At 48.6% G+C, this 25,739-nt stretch overlaps 1 protein-coding gene across 1 annotated transcript; it reads left to right on the top strand.

Annotated features, from left to right (window-relative positions):
- The first annotated feature begins 1,060 nt into the window (after positions 1-1,060).
- On the top strand, positions 1,061-25,696 carry LOC122365027 (excitatory amino acid transporter-like). Its single transcript, XM_043335910.1, has 11 exons — positions 1,061-1,174; positions 11,437-11,748; positions 14,033-14,255; positions 14,471-14,534; positions 15,329-15,419; positions 15,690-15,816; positions 16,277-16,478; positions 16,687-16,787; positions 18,695-18,820; positions 18,958-19,092; positions 20,705-25,696. The coding sequence occupies exons 2-11, from the start codon at positions 11,469-11,471 to the stop codon at positions 21,060-21,062; spliced, it is 1,707 nt and encodes a 568-aa protein (XP_043191845.1). The 5' UTR covers positions 1,061-1,174; positions 11,437-11,468; the 3' UTR covers positions 21,063-25,696.
- The last annotated feature ends 43 nt before the right edge of the window (positions 25,697-25,739 follow it).

Genomic DNA, 25,739 nt, shown 5'->3' with positions numbered 1-25,739 from the left:
CCTCCCCGGTCAATATAGAAAACCAATCGGTCCGGCCCGGGGTAAATACCGGAATTGTGATCTAATGTAACTAAAGACGGCCCAAGGTAACCCGACGTCAGTGACAGGCGTCCTATATTTGCAGCGTCTTATATTCACGAAGGTTTCAATTTCCACTTTCTTCAGCCGAGTGATGGTTGTCAATAGCTGATAGCAAGGCTCTCTAAATACAAGCCGTAATCGCCACGCAATATGTGGAAGGCTTTTGATGTCAATACATCAACATAAATGCATACATAAAACGCGCTTTTCACAAAATTCATAAACTCAAGCGCATCTGTTTTTAATGACCAGTCAACTACGCATGGATGCGTGCAGGCCACACAGGTCAGCGTAAGCCGGGCGCGGCGGCCGAGCCGAAACTGGGGCGGGGCGGGCGGTAGTTGGGTAGGAAGAGCGGCTCCTGCAAATTTTGCGCAAATATGCGCAGTTAGCTTTTATGTTGCCCTGGTGTAAATTTAAATCCTACTTCATCTCACAAAAAATCAGAGTGGAACTAGATGGGACTACCTGTTGTTTCCTTACCTAAACTTTGCAGTTATATTCCAGAATCACTGTAGGAGAGCCTTCATAAAAAGCTATAGTACATCTTAGTTAGGGATTTAGTATGCCAAAAATTTTGCACTGACCAGTCGGCAACTTCATAACGAACATTTTGATGCATAATATGTGGGATTTCAATTTGGTGTCTATCAGCAATAAGACTCTGAATATCCGGCTCAAGAAACCTCTTGCTCCGCGTCAGTTTCCGAGTTCTGGGATACCCCATCTTCGGGGGCTGATTACAGTTATTTTTGGTCACCCGGATTAGTTTTTTGGCCTAAGTATAATAATTTGATCAATTTCAAATCGATCTATATAAAAAATAATCCGAAACTCCGGAATCGCCCGTGGCCTCTCGTCAGGGCGTTTCCGACCAGTGTGCGGCGCCTCGTTATCGGTTGGCTGCCGGAGGAGGGCAGGGGAGTGGAGGGGAGGGGAGGGCCTAGACTGCGCGGCGGCCGCCCGGCAGACAGCGCGGCGCCGCCCGGCTGCTCGGAGGCCGCCGTCACCGACCGACCGACCGACCGACCGACGCGACGGAGGGACGCGGCGCCCACAGGCACGGCCGGCCGGAACTGAGCACTGAGGGAAGGTGAGTTCTCGACAGACGACCGAGGGGCTTCCAGGGAAGGTGAGTCCGTACAGCAGACGGCTGAGGGGCCGAGGGAAAGTGAATAGTGAGCCCCGTCAAGCTGCGCCCGAAGGACTGAGAGAACTGAGAGTGTGGGAAGGTGAGTCTTCAGCAGATCTCCGAGGGACTGAGGGAAGAAAAGTCCTCAGTAGACGATCGAGGGACTGAGGAAGGGTTAATCCTCAGCAGACGACCGAGGGGGCGGCGGAGGAAAAATGAGCCCTCATGAGACGGTCGAGGGACTGAGGAAAAGTCAGTCCTCATGAGACGGTCGAGGGACTGAGGAAAAGTGAGTGCTCAGTCGAAGGCCGGGGGGGGGGATGAGATGGGAATTGATTTCTCGGCAGATTTCCGAGGGCCTGAGGGAAAGTGATTCCTCAGCAGGCGGTCGGGGACTAAGGGACGGTGTGTCTTCAGCGGCCGATTGTTCGACCTGGCACTGAGAGTGGACGAAAATGTGCATTATTTTGTCTTAAGGTCAGTTTGTATGAGCTATTGGTGTTGATGTTGCCTGATATCATTAATATCCTTGCTGAGCGTATGAGTGCTGTCAAATTACACACCGCGCTCTAGACTTTCGCTCGCATCAAGCCTATCTATATATGTAGAACATAGCTAACTTTTTCTATGGGCTAGTTGATCATGTGACCTGCGTGCGTGTGTTTTTGTTGGACAAAGTTTTGAACAAAATCGGTTTTGTTCCAAGTGTCTGCCTAATTATTTACCTACACCGGGCTCTGCTTAGGCTTTAGATGTAGAAAAGGAAAGCCTAATAGTTCGACTTCATGACTTTACTAATCACAATATTAGTCATTGGAACTGTTCTGGGAAACAGATAAGCCCGCGCACATGGCCGGGCATGCCCCGATACATGGTTGACACTTGACTGGAAGCTCCACAGAATCGCTCTCCAGTTCCGAAATTGCATAGGTACGTAATTGTCCGATAATTCCGATTCTCTATTTTCAAACGGTGTTTGATAGTCCTGATAGAACGGTCAAACCATGCGCAATGCGATGACTGACCTAGAGTCCTTGACATCACAATGACGTTAGAGGCCACATCAAGGGGAAAATCATCCATATTTACGCATACCTATCCACGCTTTGGACGCTAGTAGCCGTTTAACATATCACTTTTGTGACTCAATGTCAAATCATGTTACAAAAACCCGGTACGCATAAATAAATAAATAAAAGTTAAAAGTTAAGAAAAATACGTTCCATTCAGCTCGTCCCGACAGTGAAAATACGATCACCTATTCTTTTAGCGATTTCGTATGCACTACCGGTACCGATGCATCCAATTTTATTGCAAATAAAAACGTTTTCCACCATTAACACCACCAACGTCAGTTAATTGCTTTTGCCCTCTGAATGCCAAACCGCTGACTTTGAAATTGAATTTAACGAAGCAGTAGAGAGAAAGGCATAGGCGGCGGAACGGGGAGGGCACCGGGGCACCCTGCCCCCCTTTGATTTTGGCATTTTAACATTAGCCCTATGGGCGTTGCATGGAAAGAATGGGACCAAAAGTCGGCAGTGCCCCCGCTTAACCCTCGCATGTGTAGGGGGGTCGGATGGACCCCCCCCCATGGTTTTTCGCGAATAACTCGCGTAAAAAGCGGCTGATTGCGACGAAACTTTCAGTACCCTCGCATTGATCAATTTTACACCTACCCTGAAAATTTCATGACCCTGACCCAAATGACCTTTGACCTGTGACCTCTTTTCCGAGACCATGTTTGGCCGGAATCGCGATTTCGCGTATGTCGGCTCGCATTAGCCGCGCGTTTGCAAGCTTTTCGTGGTTTCAAACGTTCAAACATGTGATTTGATGTTGATCCCATACATTAGGGTGGGTGTGAAGGTCACCTGAAGGTCAGGTCAGGTCATTGACCTTTGGTGACCTCGGGTGACCTCGGTTCACTTTTTCGAGTTTTACATGTTTCTAGGCTAGTTTTTGGAGCTGAATTCGCATTTAGCAACGATTTGAACATTTACGAAGTAGTTTTGGTGACTTCGTAACATGTTACGAAGCTGTCAGAGGCGGTTGACACGTACTACGAATACCCGTCACGACGCCTACTGGTTGACCTGACCTGACCTGACCCGACCTGGTCTAAGTGCTTAAAGACATCATCTCTGATCAAAACTAACACGATATTCGTGATCAGCACCTCGGAAAACCACTTAGCAGCCACACTTTACGACTTTCTAACAGGTCCCGATTTTCCCGACTTTGGGTCATTGACCTGACCTGGAAGGTCAACCAATGACCTAGGACCTTAAAATTGGGTATCATCGGCTTCCTCTCGTCACGGGCAACACGCTCGTTTTTTTCGCGAAGCTCTAGCTCGATCAGGGGCTAAACGGCAAAGGGGGAGGGGTCCAACCGACCTCCCCCCCCCCTACACATTAGAAGCTGGCAAACGCCGCACACATGCGAGGGTTAATTGAAGGTGCTCGGCCGCTACTGGAGAAAGGGCCTTGAAATGATAGGTAATCGAATCCTTGATGTCATTTAATTAAACGTCAAAATCGATAAATTTTGACCGAACTATAGGTAAGCACTTCTGGTAGCCTGACCTTTGAATTATTTGTTACGAAAGTCATTTATATATCACTTTGAAACCCGTTTAAACACCATTTTATTTTTTCGCTTCGCTACCTGAGTACCCAGTAGCCAAACAGAACAGGAGCGAAAAAACGCCGTCCTCTTACCCTCCCCCGTAAACTCTATTTCGGTGTGTGAGTTACTCTATTTAAACTCTATTTCGGTGTGTGAGTTACGGGGGGTTTCTCGTGTGCCGTTGCCAAACGCAGCAAGAATCCAGCTCAAAGTAGGGGAGAGTGGGGTAATTTGGCCGCTTTTTTTAGAAAACGATGTAACTAAAAAACGACAACACATTTCTGCATTTTCTCAACGCTGACAGGTGTGGCATACATTTTACTTTACTGGACAGTAAACTCGAAATGATAGAGTAACTACTTATATTGAAATTGTGACGTATTACAAAGGTCTGCAAAGCGGCCAAATTGCCCCACTAACAGGGTTATTTGGCCGGGGGTGTGGGGCAATTTGGCCGGTGTTAGTTTGAGGCCATGATTTTTGTTATAGGCGAGTCAGCTTCACATTCAGCAATGACTCGTGTCCTAAGACGCATTTGAAGCATTTTGAAGGTTGACTCAGCCGTCACAGGGGTCGAAAATAGTCAAAATAGCGGCTCTAGATGCGATGACAGTTTTTTTTTACGAATAACTTTTGAAGTAATCAAGCTAGGCCAAAACTAAAAGTACCATCGTAATTCTCTCGTCATTCCGCATCGAAACATGTATGTGTTGACCTCGAGAGGTCAAGGTCAAAGGTTGGCTTAAGGTCACGTTACCTCAGGTCGCTTGACCTCAAGGTTACGTGAGTCATCATGTCATCATGCATATCATGTATATCATTCGATGCGCCTTGACGAGCTGAACACAATGAGACCATTTGCGCGGCTGTATCTTTTTTCTGTAAGTATTTATTAGCAAAAAATCGTTAGGTAACCTTTGATGACGTCACATGCATGGCATCAAGGTAGTCAAAGTTGGTCATGAATCATGTCCTTTATGGTATAATTGACCATGACAACACGGCCGTCCCAGCATAGTGACTCTGAGCGCACCGGCCAAGTTGCCCCGCTAGACCCGGCCAAATAACCCCACATTGCCATTCTGAAAATTTTTGTCTATAAAGTTGTCATGGCTGTACAGAACTACATGAAATTGTTCTTGGAACCGCTGAATACCCTCAAGAATGGCGCTATAATGTTGGAATTCGTTTACAGCCCAAATACTACATGTTATACAAATTTTTAAACGGAAGTAAAAGTTACCATTTTCTAACGAAATTCACGTTTTATTAATTTTGAATAAAACTAAGAGGGGGTAAGTTTTGACATTTGTCCTCGAGTTAGTTCTGCCGATGACAAATGAATAGAGGCAAAAGTTATTTCATTCACTTTTATCAGCTTTCTTACAGGTGGGGGCGGCCAATTTACACCACCGGCCAAATTACCCCACTCTCCCCTACCTAGGTGACTTTTTAATATTCATCGCACACGTTCTGGCAAAATAAAAGTAAAAATTAAAATGCCGGTTCAGGTCAGATCCCAGAGCGGGTTTGTTTATTCCACCTCAGAAAAGTTTGCAATCACGCCAGGGCTAGTTTTTTTTAACGCAGAACATTTTTTCTCTTAGAATTGATTTGGGGATTAGTGCAGTATCTGTATTTCAGAATTTATATATGCTTGACCGAAGGTAACGTCAGATTCGTCATCATCACGTTATTTAGGTACAATACAAGCCCATGGGAAAATATTAACCCTCGCCCCGTTGGGGGGGGGCCATTTTGCCCCCCCCCCCCTGTGGTTTTTCCTAAATGCCAAATTTTTAGTACCTTCCGGGGCATCAATTTGACACCTTCACACCAAATTTCAAGTCTTAGGTCACCTTAGGTCAGGAGTTATTGAGGTCAAACTGAGGTCATGTTCAAGCAAAAATGAGCAAAAAACATGCAATCTTGAAACGCTCACCAAATCTACAGTTATCAAGCAATTTCAAAGTTCTTTATATGGTCTAGTAGAAAAAAGCGGTGCTACAAAACTGTTATCTCGGATTTTCAAAATTGTGGGTTTTTGGCCCCAAAAATTCAAAAAATTGTATTTTTTAGAAAAACTAAATAAAATCCAAAACTTTTCCGAAGTTCGAAAAAACGAAATATCTGTGATAGTCCCTGCGCTCTTCTATATACATACCAAATTTCAGATCGATATCTCGTTTTTTGGCCAAGTTATAGCGAAAAAACTGTTCAAAAATAATGACGTCAAATTTTTGAACTCAATTTTAGCGATTCTAGAGCACGTACGGCAAAACAAAGACCACCATTGAACTCCCCGTGACGAGCTGCATCGATTTGATACCCATTTTATGCAAAAATATTAACTTTGAAATTTGACCTAATTTGACCTGACCTTGACCTGACCTTGACCTGACCTTGACCTGACCTTGACCTGACCTTGACCTGACCTTGACCAAAACGTGACCCAAGCTGACCCCAAAGGCTGCCTGACCCACATAATCGCATTTGTCATGTGAAATGGACCATAAAACATGTATCACACGACACTTTCATATTGTGACCCCCCCGTGACCTGACCTCTGTGACCTGACCTGGTATCAGTGACCTCAAATAGCAAAATATGTGTTTGAAGAACATTTCCCCATCGATGATTTTCGATGAAATGCATTGTACTCGATTTTACAACGCATTTCTTGAAATGCCTGTAAACGGTGAAAATTTGACCTTTGACCTGACCTGTGACGTCATCGGTTTGACCTAGGTCAATAAAATTGGGTCACAAGGTAGTTCCCCGTTGGGGCTATCCAACACCGTTTGCCGCTTGTCGCTAGGTTGCGTGGTTCTCGAGATCTTAGGGGGGGGGGGGCAAAATGCCCCCCCCCCCCAACAGGGCGCGTTGCTCGGCAGAGCCCAACGGGGCGCGGGTTAAAATGCGTCCTGCTACGAATTTACAAGTCAATACCACCTTATTACTTCAGCATTATGCCATATTATCTGATCTGCAATGGCCCTGGTGCCATTTAGGCACTGGCACGGGCATTGGGAAAAAGTCATATGAGGTCATGTAAGGCCATTTATAGTTTTTTTTTCTCTCCATTAATCCCGATGTGATGGTGCTAAAGACTTGTCATTGGTATCAAACTGCTTGCCTATTCTTGACTTGACTGCTTTGAAGCATGACCCTCTTGGGTCCTACCGGCCCTCGACATGAGGTCAGATTTTGACGTTGACCTTTCAAGGTCACCGAAAACATGCTTCGAACCGTCTTGATAAGAGGGACACGATACTGCCAATTTTATGTCTCATTTTATTAGTTCAATACAAATAAAACGAAAAGTTACTTTCTTCAGAACATTTTATTTTTGATGACCTCAATATGACCTCAACATATGACCTGATATATGACTATGACAACAATATATGAATATATGACATATTTTTGACTCCTTGCATACCTCAACACGGTAGTGAGGTTCATGCCACATATGTTTTACCTTGCTAGAGCAATCGCTGTGGCATTTCAAAAAGCTCTGAATAAAAAAAGAAATTATCGTCAGAGTTGCTTCCAAATCCAGCTTACTTATGAACCTACTTATATTTTTATCATTAGGTTAAACTTGTTTTAGCATTCACAATTCACATATTATTGAGCAGGAGCTTGTAGTTCAGATGTGATCCACCATCATTGGTTCTGAATAACATCCAGGTGTTTTCCTCGCCTGTTTAGGGAACCAATCACTCGCATAAAATATTGATTATCTCTTAGCTCTTTTGCTCTCACTGCCAGCGAAAACTAAATAAATATGCATGTTTTTGACGTTTTTACCTACCATTGAAAATTTAAGCTGATTACAACTCAACGGTTTAATTTAATTATATTCTATTATGGTCGTAATAAAAACAACGACAGCACCTGCACCAATTCCTCTGATCGGTAATGCGCCTTTCAACAGAATCACACAGAAAAACCAACCTTCTGTCCAAGCTTCGATGGTTTGAAAGGTTTCTTCTGCAAGATCGGGATTTTTCTGACAGGCGGCTATAAAAAATTGACAGCTGTGAACACAAGAGAAGCGCTTGGAGAACTTCATCCGCAGTAACAGCACAGCTGGAGGGTGTCGCATCAGTCTGTTTTGTCTTTGGCTGACGTCAGTTCCACGAGTGAAATGCGACGCTATGCCCGCTAGCTAGACAGTAGGTAGGTACGACCCAGGCACTAAAGAGCTGTACGACCTCTGATGCACTACACAGGCACTGGGATCTACCGTGCCTCCCTGTGACGGTTTATGGTGGTGTATTCGAGGAACGAGATTTTCTGCGGTCCTGGGTGTCCCATGTGCCCCTATGGTGATTTATGGTCATTTATTCGCCGTTGCGTCTGGGATATCTTAGCCACTGACGGATGGCTTTAAAATTAGTTCACTGAAGGTGGCAGCCGTGAACCGAGCACATGTTTCATAAAGCACATTTATGAGTTAAGCACAATGGGGTCGTTGGTGCCTAATAACCTGCAAAGTAGAAGAAAATTACAGAGCTGCTGTATAAATCGTTCACCTTAACAACACGGAAATGATACGTGCGCTGGGTTGCCCGGGTCGGCCGCTCCTGCCGGCCGGCCGACACATATTGGGGCGGCAGCGGGGACGGTGACTGGCAGCCGAGTGGCCTGCGCTCCTCAGATTGGTCAGCCAGCGTGGCCCCCGGTCCGCAGATTGGGTCAGCCAGGTCCGATCGATGAAGGCCGGCCCCGGCGGACTGGGGAGCGGCCGCCGACCGGCAGAGGTCGAGGGTCAGCCGCCCGGCGACGCACCCTTCCGGTCACCGAGTCTCCGACACTCGCGCTTCCTGGGTGCTGAGCGCTAAGCAATCCTTCCTGCCACTGAGCCACTGGGCTCCACTTTCCCGGTTCCGAGACTCCCAACAGATATTTCCTTGGGATGAGCCACTCGACAGTCCCCCGGTGAGAGGCTCTCATCAACCGTTTGAGCTGGATGGTTTAGCTATATAACCTTGAAACTGCCCCTGAGCAGAGGTCTGGCTTCCTGACTACTGCCAAGTCGGGGCTGGCCCCACTCCCACCGCCAATATGTCTAGGCGGCAGCCGACCTCACCCGTATAAACGCGCCCCCTTCGACCTCCGCACCGGTCTCAAAGAGAACTCTCGGCCGGCCGTCAACCGTGCTTTCACGGTGCATTGTTACGTAAGTCCCGGTCAAGTGCGACTGGAAAGCCATTGGTGCGCGCTGGTGCGCCCGCGTGGGCGCAATGTGAGCTGACGGCGGCTGATGGCTCGTCCGCGCTTGGTGCGCAGCTCTAAGCTCTGATAGCTGCCACAGACGTAAAAACCCTGCCGGAACTCTAAATAAGAGTACAGGGGAATTTACTTATTAAGCTATCAACTCAGTCATCTTAAAAATGCAATGTTTCGTAAATTGCTTTGGTGATTCAGATGCCGTTTTAGCACAAACGTTCAGGCGGATCAAGTGCCTTTTTACATAGTGCTTCATCCATTGACCTCTGTACACCTGTGTCCTGTGTACAGAGGTGTATAGGTCTATGTTTCATTCTCACCTGCTTTATTCTATTTTCATGCTTTATGCTTTGTTGTAATAGATTCTTTAACTTGCGTTTTGTAACTTGCGTACAGAGGTGTATAGGTCTATGTTTCATTCTCACCTGCTTTATTTATTTTCATGCTTTATGCTTTGTTGTAATAGATTCTTTAACTTGCGTTTTGTTTTAGTGGGTACCTATTTAAGTGTCAGAATATGTACTTCTTGATTGTCGTATCGCGGTCGAAGTATTTTCAAGTAAATATTTATAGAACCATATCTGCCTAAGTGTCCTTAGTTCCTTCCTTTACAACGCAGGAGGATGACTTTTGACTTGAAATGATTAATTTGCTAGAAAGTAGCCACAGTTTTCGTTCATGCGCCAGGTAAAACTACCAATGCATATGTTTGGCTATGGAAACGGAAATTCTTTTGGCTTTATCATCTCACGATAGAACTTCGCACTCTGTTGACGTCATTTTGATACATGGATATTAAGCAGAAACCACAAATCTTCGAAGAATTGTGTGGCTTTGCTGGTGAAAAAAATGATGTAGCCTCCTGATGTCAGACTATCGCATGTATTTATTTGAGCGGCCGCTGTTGGGTTTTGACGCTACGACCTCGCACATCTCTCCGCCTCTGCCATGGTGTTTCCGATTGCCTCCTGTCCGTCCTGCCTCCCTGCCTGACCCGACCACCCCTCCCCATGTCGGGGTCCGATCCTGCGGTAATTGCCGATCACCTCCGAGGAGGCGGCAGCGGCGGCGGCGGCGGCGGCGCCACGCGGCCGACGGGCCGGCCTCAACTGGCTGCAACGATCCGCGCCCGCCAGCTGGCAGATAATCAATGCCCGCGGCCGGACGGGACGGCACCGGCCGCCGGGCCAGAGACGGACGCCACGCCGCCGGGCGGAAGAAAGACGGCGAGAGACGGAGACTTTTAGCAGGCAGGAGACGGGGCAAGTTACGGACGGGAGACGGACGCGACGCCGCCGGGCGGAAGAAAGACGGCGAGAGACGGAGAGTTTTAGCAGGCGAGAGACGGGACAAGTTACGACCGCCGGGCGGGAGATGGCCGCGTACTGCAGCAGGTCGAGAGATGGAGACTTTTAGCAGACGAGAGAAGAGACGCGAATGGAATGGACAGTGGACACGATGGTAGACGGCCGCGCCGCTTGCGGCTGCCGGGCGGCAGGGGCGCTGATGGTGCTGGGGACTAAGGTAAACGAATGAATATACATTACATATGTAGTTACAGATACGCGGACGGAGACTAGGAAACGGAATGTTGATGACCGTGCAGTCATGTCGGTTCACTTTGAATGTTTGCCAAAAATTAGTAGTATATGTAGATGTGTCTGCCTAAATGCCCGAAGAGCGGCAGGTGACGTCATGACATAAAAGTCGATGCGACATCGAAAAGCCTCCGTGTAAGCACGTCTCCACTGGGCCTTTGTACGGTGGTGGATGATTCGGTTTCCCGTCTCCGCCTACGGTCAACTACGGAAATGACATTACCTTCCGTGGACTATGATCTTATTGTGCGGCTACCGAATCAAATGTCGCCGGGCGGGTCGGCAGTCGATACAAGGAGCCTTCACAGACTATGGAGACAGCGACCAAAGGATCAATTGATTGCGAACGACATGGCAGCCTCAATTTCAGCAGTGGATCAGAAACACTGCGATGGAGGCGATGATGCGACGTTGCGACGATATGTTTTAGCTCGTATCCGATCCGCAGACGGGGAGAGAGATCTGCATTCTGCAGTGTACTTGGTGCAGTTTCCGATCGTGCAGCAGTTACGTATGCAGTATGAACACGAGCAAATTATTTTTTCTAGTGAATATGAACAAAATTTTATCCTAGGCTCTTTGCAGGACGTTATATAAATATTTCTTAACATCCTAGTTTCAGGAGCATTTAATGTCGCTGTGAGTGTATTAACATCTCATTCCGTTTTTTACCCTCCTTCCTATATTTGCTCTCTTGCTGTTGCTCTTTCTCTCGCTCTCTCCCTGTTTGACCACCCCTCTCCCCCCTCCCTCAGATCCGGCGGCGGCGGACGGCAGACGGTCCGCCATGGAGAAGGTCTCGGAGAAGACGGGCGGCAGTCAGACGATCCGCATCCCGGGCGACATCCCGGCACCGAGCGGCGGCAAGTTCCGCCAGTGGGTGCGAGAGAACCTGCTGCTGGTGCTGACCGTGCTCGGGGTGTTCAGTGGCTCGGCTATCGGCCTGCTGGCCAGACAGACCGAATACTCGGACGAGGTGGTGCTGCTCGTCGGGTTCCCCGGCGAGCTGCTGCTGCGCAGCCTCAAGATGCTCATCCTGCCGCTCATCATATCGTCGCTGGTCTCAGGTGAGTGTGACGTCATATCACTCGCTGGTCTCAGGTGAGTAGGACGTCATATCACTCGCTGGTCACAGGTGAGTGTGACGTCATATTACTCGCTGGTCACAGGTGAGTGTGACGTCATATCACTGGCTGCTGCAGACTCTAGCGTGAGTGTACTACATATGGGTGCTGCTTATTTTATTAGTCGTCTTGGGTAAGTGTGATTTGAGCATCGCCTTCCCTGGTGGCTTGAACACAGGTGTCCTGTGCGCTTCGCACTGTAAACAGCCCATTATCTGTAAAAGGAAACAATCACCGACATATACAAGTACATCATGATCTGACATACAGTCCTGTACCAAATGTGGCATATATAATCGTTTTCCTCAGTTTAGACTTTGCGCTTTATTGCAGCGATGCAAAACAAAACATTCGCAATCTAGAAAATGAGAAAAAGAAAAAAACTTGACTTATCTGCCAGAAGCTTCGGTTTCATTTCGTTTGCTTTCCTGGATTGCTCCGAGTTGTATGAGTGATGAAAGAGATCCGATGAAAACAGAGCCGAAATGGTTTCCGGTTATTTGGGAGAGATCCGGCAGCCTCTCCTTTCAGATGCTCTCAGCTCTGCGGGAATTATTCTCTCCCCGTCCGTCTGAGAATCCAGTGGCTATTCCTTGGGATGATGATTATTCGCGCCCGCAGTTTCCGCGTCGCAGCGCGCTGGACCAAGTGGGATGGTTTTTTATATTTTTTGTTTTTTGTTTTTGTTTTGCTCACGATAAAGATGATAAATAAATTGTAACCACACTTAACACTATATCATAAGTTATTGTAAGTGCTGTGTGGCCAGTAAGCAGTAAGCACTGGGACCTGCAATATCTCTAGAAATGCAAAGGGACAGCTACATCTTACAAAAGAGGGCATCTTAGGAATTACGGCCCGTTGCGTCAACCATCATAGGTCAGTAAGCAACAAGATTCAGCTGTCAATTCAATACACCCTTTAGACATGAGGCTGGCTGCATTACGAAAGTAAATTAATAGGCAGTCCAGATCCGGCGATCCCCCCCCCCCCCCTGTCGCGGAGCCTCTGAGTCTGGACCCGTCTAACCGATGCAGCGTTTACCTACATCAGCGCGCTGATGGGATTGGGATTTGAGATACGCTGCGGCACAGTATCCCCCAGGCGCTGAATGCTAGTGGCATCTAGCGGCAGTGATAAGAAATAGCAGAGTGTCTTGCGGCACAGTATTTGCCAGGCGCTCTATGCCAGAGACATCTACCGGTAGTGGTACGAATAACTGAGTGTCTTGCGGCACAGAGGTTTGCCAGGCGCTCTACGGTAGTGACATCTAACGGTGGGAATATGGAATACCAGTAAGTGTCTTGCGGCACAGCGTCTTTCAGGGGTCATATACTAGTGACATCTAGCGGCAAGCTTATGAAGTAACAGCGAGTGTCTTGCGGTACAGCATTCGCCGGGCGCTATATGGCAGTTACGTCTAGCGGCAACAACGTGAAACAGAAAGTGTTTTGCGGCACAGCATGTCAGGCGGTATACGCTGAACGGGACAAGCGCCCGGTCTACCGAAGCTGTGGTGTCGACCGCGCAGCCGTTTGGGTAAAACATCCTCTAGCGGTAGGAATGTAACATTTTTATTGAGTGTTTTACAGTTGCGGCACAGCATTTGTCAGGCATTTTATGGCAAAAACATCGAACAGGGGACACAGGGCATATTTTAAGGCACTTGCTGCGTCCCATTCTGGGACGCAGCCCCCTCGCCTTGGGATGTAGCCCCTGCTGATTTGACCCACTGCGTCCCTGCCCTGTGCCCTGTCCGGTTCCCTGACCTGTGCCCTGCTGTGTGCTCTAACCTGTACCGTACCCTTCCATCTAAAATGTCCTGTGCCATGCCCCTGTAACCTGCCGTGCCCTACTTTCTGCCCTCCTCAGTGCCCTACTCTGTTCCTTGCCCTGTGCCCTTAGTCGTAGCACGTGCCCTCTGCTCAACTTTGGGACGCAGTAAACATGTGTTAAAATATGCCCTCGGGGACAAGCGACACACATTCGATTCCTGTGGCACAACATTTTTCAGGCGCCATCGCCAAACAGCTAGTCTTGGGACAAATCATTTGCAAGATCATAAGCTGTGAGTGTGACTTTTGAAGCTTGTGTCTCTGTGCACCGTTTGTCCTTGTGACTGTGCGCTATTTAGGTAACCATATATGTGTCCTCTGTGTGACCCCTGTGACCTCTGTGAGCCCTGTATGATCCCTGTGTGACCTTGATGACGTGTGGCCACCTACAGGACTGGCGTGTCTGGACGCCGGCGCCTCGGGCAAGATGGGCTCGCGGGCGCTGCTCTACTATTTTTCCACGACCATCATGGCGGCGATACTGGGCATCACCGTGGTGGTGGTCATCCACCCGGGCGACCCGAGCAGCTCTGGTAGCCAGCAGGAGCAGAATGCCTCCGGTGACTCCGGGGACGGCGACAACAACGTCATGGACGCCCTGCTCGACATCATCAGGTGACGTCGGACTCTGGGCACCGCACAGTTCAGCAATACGAGCATACGAGTATGACAAGCTCGATGACAGACACTTCGTGCCTATATAGACGTAATTAATTGAAGGATGTAATTATAGACGGCTTGCTCTATAAAGAATATGAGTAGGTTAATATTGAATTGAGATATGATAATCTAAATAGTACGCAGATATTTAACGCGGGTCTTATTTTCAGGAACATGTTCCCAGACAATTTGATAACAGCCTGCTTCCAATCAGTGAAGACAGAAGCAAAATTGGTAAGATGATCGACTATATATGTATGTAGAATATGTAGAATATGTGAGCGTGAGAGAGAGGGGAAAGAAAGCGAGAGAGAGAGAGAGAGAGAGAGAGAGAGAGAGAGAGAGAGAGAGAGAGAGAGAGAGAGAGAGAGTCCTAGCCCTGCGCGCTGTTTACCTGTGCCCGTCCCGCCTGTCCCTGCTGTATGTGTTGCGCCGCCGGCGGAGACCGGAGGCGGTACTGTCACGTTATTGTCTCAGCACGGGCGGCAGTGGGACGGGTAGTTTCCGGCTGTCGGGCGACACAGCGGCTACACAGCCGCCGGAGACGCCTCCGAGGACGGTACCAAGCGAGATTTGTGTGCTCAGTCTGCCGGCCCGGAGACAGGCCTTTCCGACGGCAGAACGTGGGGGGGGGGAGGGGATAGACGAGGGGCAGGGGCAGGGAATATGGATGCAATCGTTGGCCGTAGTAACGATCAGTCCTACGCCAATATTGTATTGCTGCGGGCGAGTGTTTGAGCTATCTCATGTTTGTGACTTTTCTTGAGCATTTGCAACGCTTACAATATATCTCGGAGCCGACCTTTGATGATCTAGCATGAACTGTCTGGCGTATGTACCTTTCTGTTCTGAGATTTGGTCTGCCTTACTGTGATCTGTCATGCCTCAATGTCACCTTCCGCGACCCACTACCATTGTGACCTGATACATATACCATTCCTAATTATGACCTGCCTGTCTCATTACGAATTACCGCGCTCCACTGTGACCTGATCTGCCCCACTGTGACCTGACCTGTACCACCTCAGGTGAATAAGACAATCGGTGAGGGCGCCGATCAGCGGCAGGTGACCAAGGTGCAGCGGGACCTCGTGGTCTCGGACGGCACTAACGTCATGGGTGAGTGACGCGATTCTTTCGGCGCTCTTACCAATAACGTACTGAGTAACTATCCATTCCTACGCAGTGCTGACTAGTCGGGCGAGTTGTTGGACGAGTTGTTGGACGAATGACAATGAAGATGTAACTTATGAGAGAACATGTATTCGATAAATGATAAAGGTAATTTGGGTGTATACTCGATCATTTTGATTCCATAGCTGAAAATCTCAAGTTTGTGCTGAAGTGCGAGAGCTGGAGTGACCTCACTTTGGATGGCTACAATTTCAGGTCTGATCATCTTCTGCGTGGGCTTCGGCCTGATCGCCGGCCAGATGGGCCCCCAGGGCAAGCTGATGGTGGACTTTTTCCTCATCCTGAACGAGATCACTATGAAGATGGTCTGCATCATCATGTGGTGAGTCTCACAATACGGGCCTGTCGATAAGCAGATCATGATCGTTACTTGGATTCACCGGGGATTTACCACTGGGCTTCTCATTACTCTTGGTTAAATTAGAATTCACCCAACAAAAGTATGCTCGTTTGCGTGGGTCGACGAACCAGGATATTCGGGATTGAAGTAATTTTAGCCGGATAAAACCAGACTCGCGTATCCGGGTAGTGACAAAAACTTGCGGCAGACGCGTGTTGGATTAAAATCCAGTCCTGGGTATTTATCGGTACCTAATAAAAGACAGAAACTCAATAAGAATATACGGATTCACTTGAATTGAGCAGAGTGGAATCAACTCGAAAAACTGATGCCGGCTGCTGCGACTGTTGAGTATGCTTATCTTTCCTCCGACCAGTAGCATATAAAACATTCATTATATGTCAACGTTGCACAATACTGACCCCCTTTTCGCGCCGGCCAGGTACTCGCCATTCGGCATCTGCTGTCTGGTGGCCGGTAACCTAATGGCCATCGATAACCTGGCCGATACGGCGCGCAGCCTGGGCATGTACATGGCCACGGTGGTCACCGGGCTGCTCATACACGCCACCGTCTCACTGCCCATGGTCTACTTCTGTGTCACGCGCAAAAATCCGTTCAAGTTCTGCAAGGGTATCGTTCAGGTATGACTGCTTGGTTATAGCGTTAATTTTACCGATATTGCGGTAGTGAGTGAGTAAGTTGTAATCTAATGGACCAGATGTTGAGATTTGTCACTGTCGAGGGTTGTGAATAGTAAGCTGAAGCTAATCTCGCTCTGCAATATGCGCTCATATATTCAAAGTCGGCAAATTATGGTTATGATGACGCTCATCTGGTATCGGCTTCCAGGCATGGGCTCTGGCTCTGGGCACTGCCTCCAGCTCTGCCGCTCTGCCCATCACCTTCCAGTGCCTGGAAGTCAACAACGGACTGGACAAACGCGTCACCAGGTAAGGATTTCTCGCCAGACATCATCTACCCACCGCCCAAACTCGACGGCTGGCTACCCAGGCAAACCACCTAGTCTGTCGCGGAGAGGCGACCCAGTTCACACTTCCTCCTCTAGCGGCTTAGGCTGGTAATACGACCTCAGGTTGCATTTTCTCTTTTCATCTCAGTAGTATCTCTTAGGAAGTCATTTCCTCTTTTCCCTGCTTCTTCAACTTCATCAACTTGCACTTGCCGCGCCCCTTCAGGTGGCTTAGTCGTTCAGTCTCTTAAACATTCTCGCTGATAAACCAATGGTCATCACTGAAAGAGACGCACACTTACGTGATATGACAACATCTGCGATCCGCGTCGCTATATGCGGATGTAATACGTATGTGTGCCGTCTATTGTAATACAATGATAGTGTGTGCGGTGCACTTCTTATTGATTACGTTTACTTATGCTAGCACTCAGGACCGATCATGACCATGATCGTTTGTAAGAGACAAATACGTGCAATGTAGCGCACGACGTCGTAAGTAAATATTCCCAGAGTAAAGGGAGGTGACTGGTAAGCATCCACGGTAACTTCCGTTCGGCATCCCGCTCATACCCCTGGCCGAGCAGACCAAGACAAAGGAGTTGGCGCATTGGATATCGGTAAAATCCAGATATGTAGAGTCCGGAGTCCGGACTCGGTAAATGAGTAAATGAGATAATATGAGGCTGTTAGAAATGAGTAGCGGCTCGGTGGCTGGTAGTCCTTCTGTATGAGATTGGCAGACTTTCGGAATAGTTATGCAGATTAGGGTGCTGACTACTGCCAGACTTCAGGGAAGTAAAAGTCAGCATAATTCTAAGCACATAAGAGAAGACTGTCTTTGATAGCCCACCGGACTGATAGTGTAGTGTATAACCCTTCTGTATAGTTAGAGAAAGTCTCTCTGTTGTAGTGAAGAAGAGTCTTTAAAGCATCTCTCAAATAAAGTTAAGCAAAAAATGCGACCTCCGTGACAGCCGACGGCACTCTGTGGATGGAGTACCTAAGTGCACCATGACGGCTTCAGGTAGCCGTGAGCTAAATAAAAGCATGGTCAATCGTGCTGTCGAGAATGCTCTGTGCCAGTCGGCCGAACTCCACCGAGTAGTTTCGCTGTGTCAGTCGGACAGACTCGGCAGAGTGCCTTTTCTGCGGCCGTCGGCCGCCGCTGAAGTGGCTCCGCCTGTCGCGGCGTATGGCCGGCGGAGTCGGCGACCGAAGAAGCCTGCGAGCCGGCGCCGCTCGAGCCGGAGATTGGTATTGATCGCGCCAGATAACTGGCCTGATCGGAGGCGGCGGTCCGGCGGAGACCGGCAGTGTTACCTGAACGGGAGAGCGGCGGGAGGAGAGGGAGAGAGAGAGAGAGAGAGAGAGAGAGAGAGAGAGAGAGAGAGAGAGAGAGAGAGAGAGAGAGAGAGAGAGAGAGAGAGAGAGATAGAGAGAGAGAGAAGAGAGAGAGAGAGAGAAGCGAGTTATGAGGAACAGCAGTGCTGGCTTTTGACAGCATATTTTTTATTTCTTCGAGCATATTCGCTATTTAGATACCATATTCGCTATTTAGGTACCTATTTATATTTAGGTTTTATGAGCTTAAGCTTTTATATTTAGGTACCTACAGCTTTGTATTCCCGGAGACTCATTCCGTCGGAAAGTTACGATCTTTGATGCGACTCTTGTCGTTTTATTTGCGTGGTGTTTTATGTCTGAATGTTTGTCCCCTCCTTCGTCATGTTTGCGAAGCCTTGTGTGTGCCTGACTGTTTGACCCTACTCCGTCAGCTTTGTTCTGCCGGCCGATGTTTTGTGTTTGACTGTGTGATCCTTTTCCGTCAGATTTGTTCTGCCGGTCGGTGTTTTGTGTTTGACTTTTCGCTCCTTTCTCCGTCAGATTTGTTCTGCCGGTCGGTGCTACAGTCAACATGGACGGCACAGCACTGTACGAAGCCGTCGCATCCATTTTCATCGCACAGAAGAACAACATGAACCTCAGCATCGGCGGCCTCATCACCGTTAGGTAAGGCTGCTCAGGCTACTTTGGGCCGCAGTGGAAAGCAATGGGCTTCCTTGTGGGCTTTATGGGCATCTACAGCAACCTGTGACCTGATTTGTAAACCCGTGACCTGATTCGCTGACCCGTGTCTCCTCCGGCAGCCTGACGGCCACGCTGGCCTCGATCGGCGCTGCCTCGATCCCGTCAGCGGCGCTGGTCACCATGCTGCTCATCCTGCAGGCGCTGGGACTGCCCACTCACGACGTGGCCCTCATATTCACCGTCGATTGGCTCCTGTGAGTAGACCTGTAGACCATTTGTGACGCTACGGATTAGCTATAGTGAGAACACGAATAGGCTCTCTGTGACCGCGATCGATGGTCGCCAGTAAGTACAGTCCACAGCAGACGTAATGTGGGGTTTCAGTCATGGGTATGTTCTGCTTCTGAAGCTTAGGAACGATTAACCAGACTACAATGAAACTTTGAATGTAGCTTATATGTATCGTCACCCTTGCAGCTGCAACTTTAGCTATTGACATCTTCTTTTCGATCACTCCGCATTAAACAATCGCCAGTCAACGCCAACCGTTGAGATTGGTAAAACCCTACATTACTTTAGCGGTGGGCTGTACGTATGTACATTGCCTACTACCTTATACGATAGGGCCGCTGTCTCGTGCAAGTAAGTGCTTACATACATCGACCACTTCTTACGATAGGCTGGCTCATATAACATGTGAGTAGGTATCTCTAGTATCCAATGCGTATTCCATCCACTCATGGTATGACTCCTCTTTAGAGAAGGCTCGTATCCAATTTCGATATCGTTTATTGAAGGTAGAATGGCATTGGAGTTGCACAGTGCACTCGCATTCACGCTCTTTACTACATAAGCTAGTAGATACTAAATATGATCGTAAGTAATATCACGTGCCCACGAAAGATCAGTTAATGTAAGCAACCGTCGCATTTGATACATCTATCATAAATTCATATATAAGACTAAATTTACCTCATAGGATTTTGGAATATCAATCAGTAAAGTGTTTTCATGTGTTGGGGTGTTGCTATTGCTTGAGACTTGATCCAAAGCTAATATAAGCAAATTATTATCTCGTATGAACCATATACGGCGAACTTTTAAGCTTTAAAGATGCTTTACTATTTTCTCAGCCCTGCATTGTTTACAGCGTGTCCACGTGCCAGTCATTTTCTCGGTAATCGCTTACTCTCCCGGCTGACGCAAGCCGTTATTTTGTTCATAACGTTGTTATGCTGTCGTTGGGGATATTTGCCTGGATCGGTTATTGGATGAGCCCGTCTAGCTCATATAGCGACAGCATACCGAATTATTGGGAAAGCGGTGTGAGCTACCAACATTTTAGCTACTGGTCCTGGTAACCTGACCGGTATCTGTTAGTCTGATGATCGGGGCCGTCCCTGAAATCTTATACCTAATTGGTCCTATCTCATCTGCACGTTAGGTGACCGACTAAATTTTCCTATATTCCTGGCGATTTGTTCTGGTGACCAGTGATCTCTTCAATGTATGTATATTTCCTGTGATGAACCTGACCTTCTCTCTAACTCTAACTTATGTCCAATTACTTTCCCTAACCCTAATTCTAGCCACGAATATGTCTGGCGACGGGCTGCCATATTCAACGATATGTGTAGTGGCAGCTCTAAATACAGTTTCATCGATGGGCCTGACCTCCTCAGCCGCGTTCATCGATGAGTGGTGAAGGGCCTGACCTGTATAAAAAAACATCATCATATGCATCGATTTGTGTGGCAATAGTTCAAAATTAAGTTAAATTGATATGTCTGGTGATCGGACTGAGCTCCCCATATTTACAGTGACCTTTGTAGATGGTCTCTGTGACCCCCTGTTCGCTCTCTCCAGGGACCGTATGCGGACGTCCATCAACGTGCTGGGCGACGCGTACGGCGCCGGGATCGTGCAGCACCTGTGCCGGGACGAGCTGGCTCGTATGGACGCCGAGGCGGAGCGGCGCGACCGCGAGATGGCCGAGATGCTGCGCAGCGGCAGCGTGGCACTGAGCGGCGGCGGCCGCGGCTCGCTGCTGCCCCGCGGCTCCATCTGCCCCTCAGTGGCGCCCAGCGGAGCCATGCTGCCGCTGCGGCCGACCGGCGCCCTCTCGCCGGCCGAGGACCGGCCGCCGCCCCCCGCCCCCGGCGCCGCCGCCGCCAGGAACAGCTGGTTCGAGAAGCGTATCCCCAACTCCGAGACACAGATTTGAGGGGTGACGGCGGCCATCAAGGGAGGAGATGTTCCCTCACAGCTGACGGAAACTGCGGACATCGATGGATTCGCCCACAGCGATTGGCCAGGTGGGCTTAATACTGCAGAGCTGATGAGAGTTTATGTCGCAGTACAGGCCGGTGCTTCGACAAATAACACTGTGGTCCTGGGGCAGACTGACTGTCCGTTGTGTCTACAAACGTCGAGGCACACTGGGAGATCAGTGTGATTGTACGGCATGAAAGGGGGATGTGAGGATGGTTGTCAGAGCGGTAGACGTATTTTGTTCATGAAGAGGGTCCGTAGACATTTTCCGCACATTCCACAGACAGGGTTAGAGACGTGTGGTACAAACAGATAGATATATCGTTCATTGGTTACCGTTTATTCCTAACTCGGCGCAGTCCGACGCGTGTGACTGTGTACGCATGTGGATGTCCATATGTCTGTGTTTACTTGGTGGTTTATGAGTGTTGGGATGGGCTAATCCTAGCACAGCCCTGCCCTCATATCTGTGAGATGTTGGCAACTCTTGACGTCTGGGTCGGGCCGGGGCGGGGCGGGGAGGCACCAGACCTGCTGGCCCGTCAGGCTGCTGGCCGCCTCAGTAGATGGCAGCACCGGTAGGCCGCGGGCCGCAACATCCACACAGGGACTTCCACAAGGCTTGCTGATGTCTGGACGGGCCGGCGGGCCGCCTGCGGTCGCCGGCCCTCCGCTGTAGCCTAGAGCTCGGCCGGGTCGGCCCGGCCGGCTGGTGGGCGGCTCTCCCCGCTCGCTGCCGCTCCGGGCCGCCGGCTGAGCACGCTCTCTGTTAGCTAAGTCCTCCTCCCGTCTTGCTGGTCGGTTGTTGAAGGCAGGTCAGACGCGCCGCCGCCGCAGGGTGCAGCGCAGACCGCTTCGGCGTCGTGCTGGGCAGCTCTATATTCTTCTCTTCTTTCTCTCTTATCTGTCCTATCTTCCTCACCTCGCACTGTTTCTCTCCCTCCATCTCTCACGCTCCCCTCTCTCTCCTTCGCACGGTCGATGTTATTGCATGCTCTGAGGCAGGTCTGTTCTCGCAGTACGTGTGATCAGATCAGTCGTCTAGTGTGATTCAGTGTTGTGGACCTGGCTGAATGTCTGTTTGTCTGCCTGCTGTTACGTACAGCAGACATATTTGTCCCACAGGACGGTGTTGTGGAAATCGTACATGTGAATTGTGATTGCTGATCCAACTCGTCGCAGAAATCTCGTCGATCGCCCTCAGCCAACCTGGCTGGGGCGTTTTTATAGTGTTTACTGTTGACCTTTTGTAGCTGTTTTATAGGACGGGCTGCTACTGGATTTACAGCCCGCCGATAGCCAAAAGTAGGGTGCACGTCTCGGATGGAGAGCTGTGCCTTGTCCGTAGGTCTTATGGTGAAAATTGTTATTATTTTTCTGGTCGGCTATTGGTTTTGACGGCATTATTAAAACCTGAATCCGTACATTTCAGTATAGCCCTTGGTTTCGCGTCTGGTTTTCCTTGAAACTTCATTCAATCTTTCTGATTTTTTAAACGATTATGTTAGTAATATTTAATTGTTATACTTGTTGTTCCGTGGTGTAGCGTTGATATACACGTTGATAGTTTTCATAATAATGAGAATTTAAGGTTAAAAACTGTTTTCCTAATTAATTTAAGCGTATTTTATTGTGATTTTCTTGTTTACTAAATAGCTTCTCGTATGACATGTTAAAGAAAAGTTGTCTTTTATATGTGTGTCAATATTATTTTAATACTTTTTTAAGGATTCGATCTTTATTTAAAAGATTTATCGTAGGCCTATTTTTATGCTGTAAAATAATCAAATCCCGTTGACAATATTATGGTTAGGTACCTGGTAAAACTTTGGCGATGACATGTAGTCTTTCCCTTTGAAGAGTCTCCTTTTATATGAACGCATTACCGTTTAAAGGCACAGAGCCATGATGACAGTGACTCGAGCAAAATGCCTGACCTTATATTGTACATATTTACCTTTCACTTTCTGAGAGGGATAGACGTGCAAGGAAATTGTTGATTGGAGAACATATCGATTGAACTTGATACCGACCGTCTAAAATATCCTGTTCTGCGCAACTCGGTCCGACTTTGAGTTATCACCTTTAACCTTACCTTTGCTAGGTAAGGGGCTCATATCAGATACAGTATCGAATGTACGTAACGACACATATCGGTATGGACGCGTGACATCTTGTTTCCATTGTAGTATTTTTATAATATGCCTTCCATTCGTCGATGTACTACATATTTTATGTTTACAACATGGCTTTGAAGTGCTAACTAGTTTCTGTTTCATTCTTACCTATCAAATAATCATAATTTTGCGTGATCGAGGGTTGGAACTCAAAGGAAATAACTCACATTTGCATAAGTAAATATTTATTCCATCTAAATAACTCAATCATTTTGTGACGAGGTTAATCGTTTGTTTTAAATCTGAGACCTATGAACGACTGCTATAATTAAGAAATAAACGTTTGCGAAACAACTTTCGCCGTTAGGCATTTTCTTTAAAACGTTAATTGTTTGGTGTTTGTGGTTGTAAAAACTCCGCATTAAATTGTCTCAATCTTGGCATTTGTTCGTTTTTCACCTTTTGGTGATCACTAAAATATCTAACCAAGTGCGCGGATAGCCTCGTATTCGAGGCTCTTTCTATGTGCATATGTGCTTGCTGTACATGCTTACCTGTGCGCCAGTTCATCGCGCCGCGAGGTCACTTTGTGTCCGCTCTCCACCTGTCCCTCTGTTTCCCTTGTCTTTGATGTACGTTGACCGTCTGTATATGTACATATAGTGTGTGTCCGTCGGCCCGCGCGGCCGGGGCCGCCGCCGTTCGCTATCCTAGTTGTGTAGTCAGCAATAGAGTGTCGGGCACGGCGGACCGCCGCTCGCCGGTTGCCCAGTAGATGAGTGTCGTCCGCCGCCCGCGCAGAGCACATCGCACCGCACGCAGCACGCACACGTCGCGTACCAGCACCAGCACCAGCACCAGCACCAGCACCTGCACCAGCACCAGCGTCCGCCCTCTGAGAGCGCGCACCACGGCCGGTGCCGACGCCTCTTACGGCAGACGCCGCGCCGGCTAGTCATGCATGTATGTAGGTTTGTCGTTTTCAATACCTCGATCAGCACCGAGGTAATCTTGTCATCTTATGAAGTAGGATTTCCCACGCACGTCGCACAGTTGTTACATGGATTTAATGTGCGGCACTTGACTGAAAGGACATGCCATTGTACGCACAATGCACATAAATCATGATCACTGTTATTGAGTGCATACTGTCGTACCATGTTTGAAGCTCCGTGAGGTTAGGACACAGGTGAAAATTTTTTAAGTGAACCGAAACTATAACTGTGCAGCTAAATTCTCTCATTCTCTCCACGAAAGAACGGGTGCAGGGATATCTATGTTGTAACAACACCCTACAGTCAAGCACGGTGTTCCACCTTCCAAAGTGTCATTTTGAGGCCCAGTCGGTCAGCCCTTTTATTTCGGTAAAGTTTAAAGGCACCTCCAGGATGGATTGTGGAGGAGCTTTTCAACATGATGCTGCACAGTGTACCTACCGTTTTGTCATGTTTAATGTACATACAGCATATTGGGAGTGTCAAGTGATTATTATGTGTTGCACTGCACCTTGCACGAACGAAGTGTGAAATGAAGTCTGCTTGTGAGAGAGAAAGCTGATCGAAAATTGGCTGGCTAGCTTATCATGGACTGTTAGGCTATTGTATCCAAATTGCTGTATAAAAATAAGCGTCAGGCTGCTGCGAAATCTAACCCAATATTTGCGCAACGTGGGTGTCGTTGGTAACGTGAAATTGGATGTCAAGCGCCACGTCGACTTTACGAAAGAGTAACGTGTCCTGCACCATACACATCAACATGGATGAAATGTCAAGCGATGGGTGTTGTGTGCACAAATATGCGTGCACCGCTGTTTGTGCGCAGTACATGGGCGTTAGTTGAGCGAAGCTAGCTGCACAAACCGGATGTGCTCTATGCTGCAGTCTCTCCACAGGGCGCTGCGTCGCCCCGGCTGTACGGAGCCGGGACCAGCTCCGCGCGGAGCCGGTCCCAGCTCCGTAGGCCGCGGCTCGCAGCGTCGCGATCCTCTCTCGTCGTTTGGCTGTTGAGACCGCCGTGGCTGCTGTAGCCGGCGTTGGTAGTGTAGCCGGTAGCCGGTGGTGTCCTGTGTCGAGCGGTAGCGGCAGAGGGCTCGCCCTATTGCCGGCCGTTCTGTAGGTGTAGCGGAACTGTCGTCGGACGCCCGCCCCTGTCCGTCAGTCCCTTTGTGTGGAGTTGTCGGCACTCCGGTCCCGTCGAGCGACCGACTAGTTCAGCGTGGTGTGTCTGTGTGCATATCAAATTTAGCCGGCTGGCTGTTAGAAATCGGGCAGCGGAACCCACCAGTCGCACTTTCCTCGAGAAATGACAATAGTTGTCCGCGTGGGGTTCTAGTCGCCAGGCTTCGCGAGTTGTTTTCGTCGTTTTATGCGTGATACTTTGCTGTCATAATTGTCACCACACACAATACCTGGGTTACTAGACTGGTATATGTGTACTTTGGACTAAAGTGATAATACATGTCTGAGTTGGACTGCTGTTTTCCTTCCAATCCGATTCGAATGTTCGAAGCTAGT

Source organism: Amphibalanus amphitrite, unplaced genomic scaffold (assembly GCF_019059575.1).
Source record: "Amphibalanus amphitrite isolate SeventyFive unplaced genomic scaffold, NRLGWU_Aamphi_draft 000711F_arrow, whole genome shotgun sequence".
NCBI lineage: Eukaryota > Metazoa > Arthropoda > Thecostraca > Balanomorpha > Balanidae > Amphibalanus > Amphibalanus amphitrite.
Note: the sequence above shows the minus strand (reverse complement) of the source record. Positions and strands in the feature narration are given on the sequence as shown.

Coding starts and splice junctions, on each gene's coding strand:
- LOC122365027 (XM_043335910.1), top strand. CDS start 11,469: ATGGAGAAGGTCTCGGAGAAGACGGGCGGCAGTCAGACGATCCGCATC. Junction 18,821..18,957: donor GGCGGCCTCATCACCGTTAG/GTAAGGCTGCTC, acceptor CTCCTCCGGCAG/CCTGACGGCCACGCTGGCCT. Junction 19,093..20,704: donor TTCACCGTCGATTGGCTCCT/GTGAGTAGACCT, acceptor CGCTCTCTCCAG/GGACCGTATGCGGACGTCCA.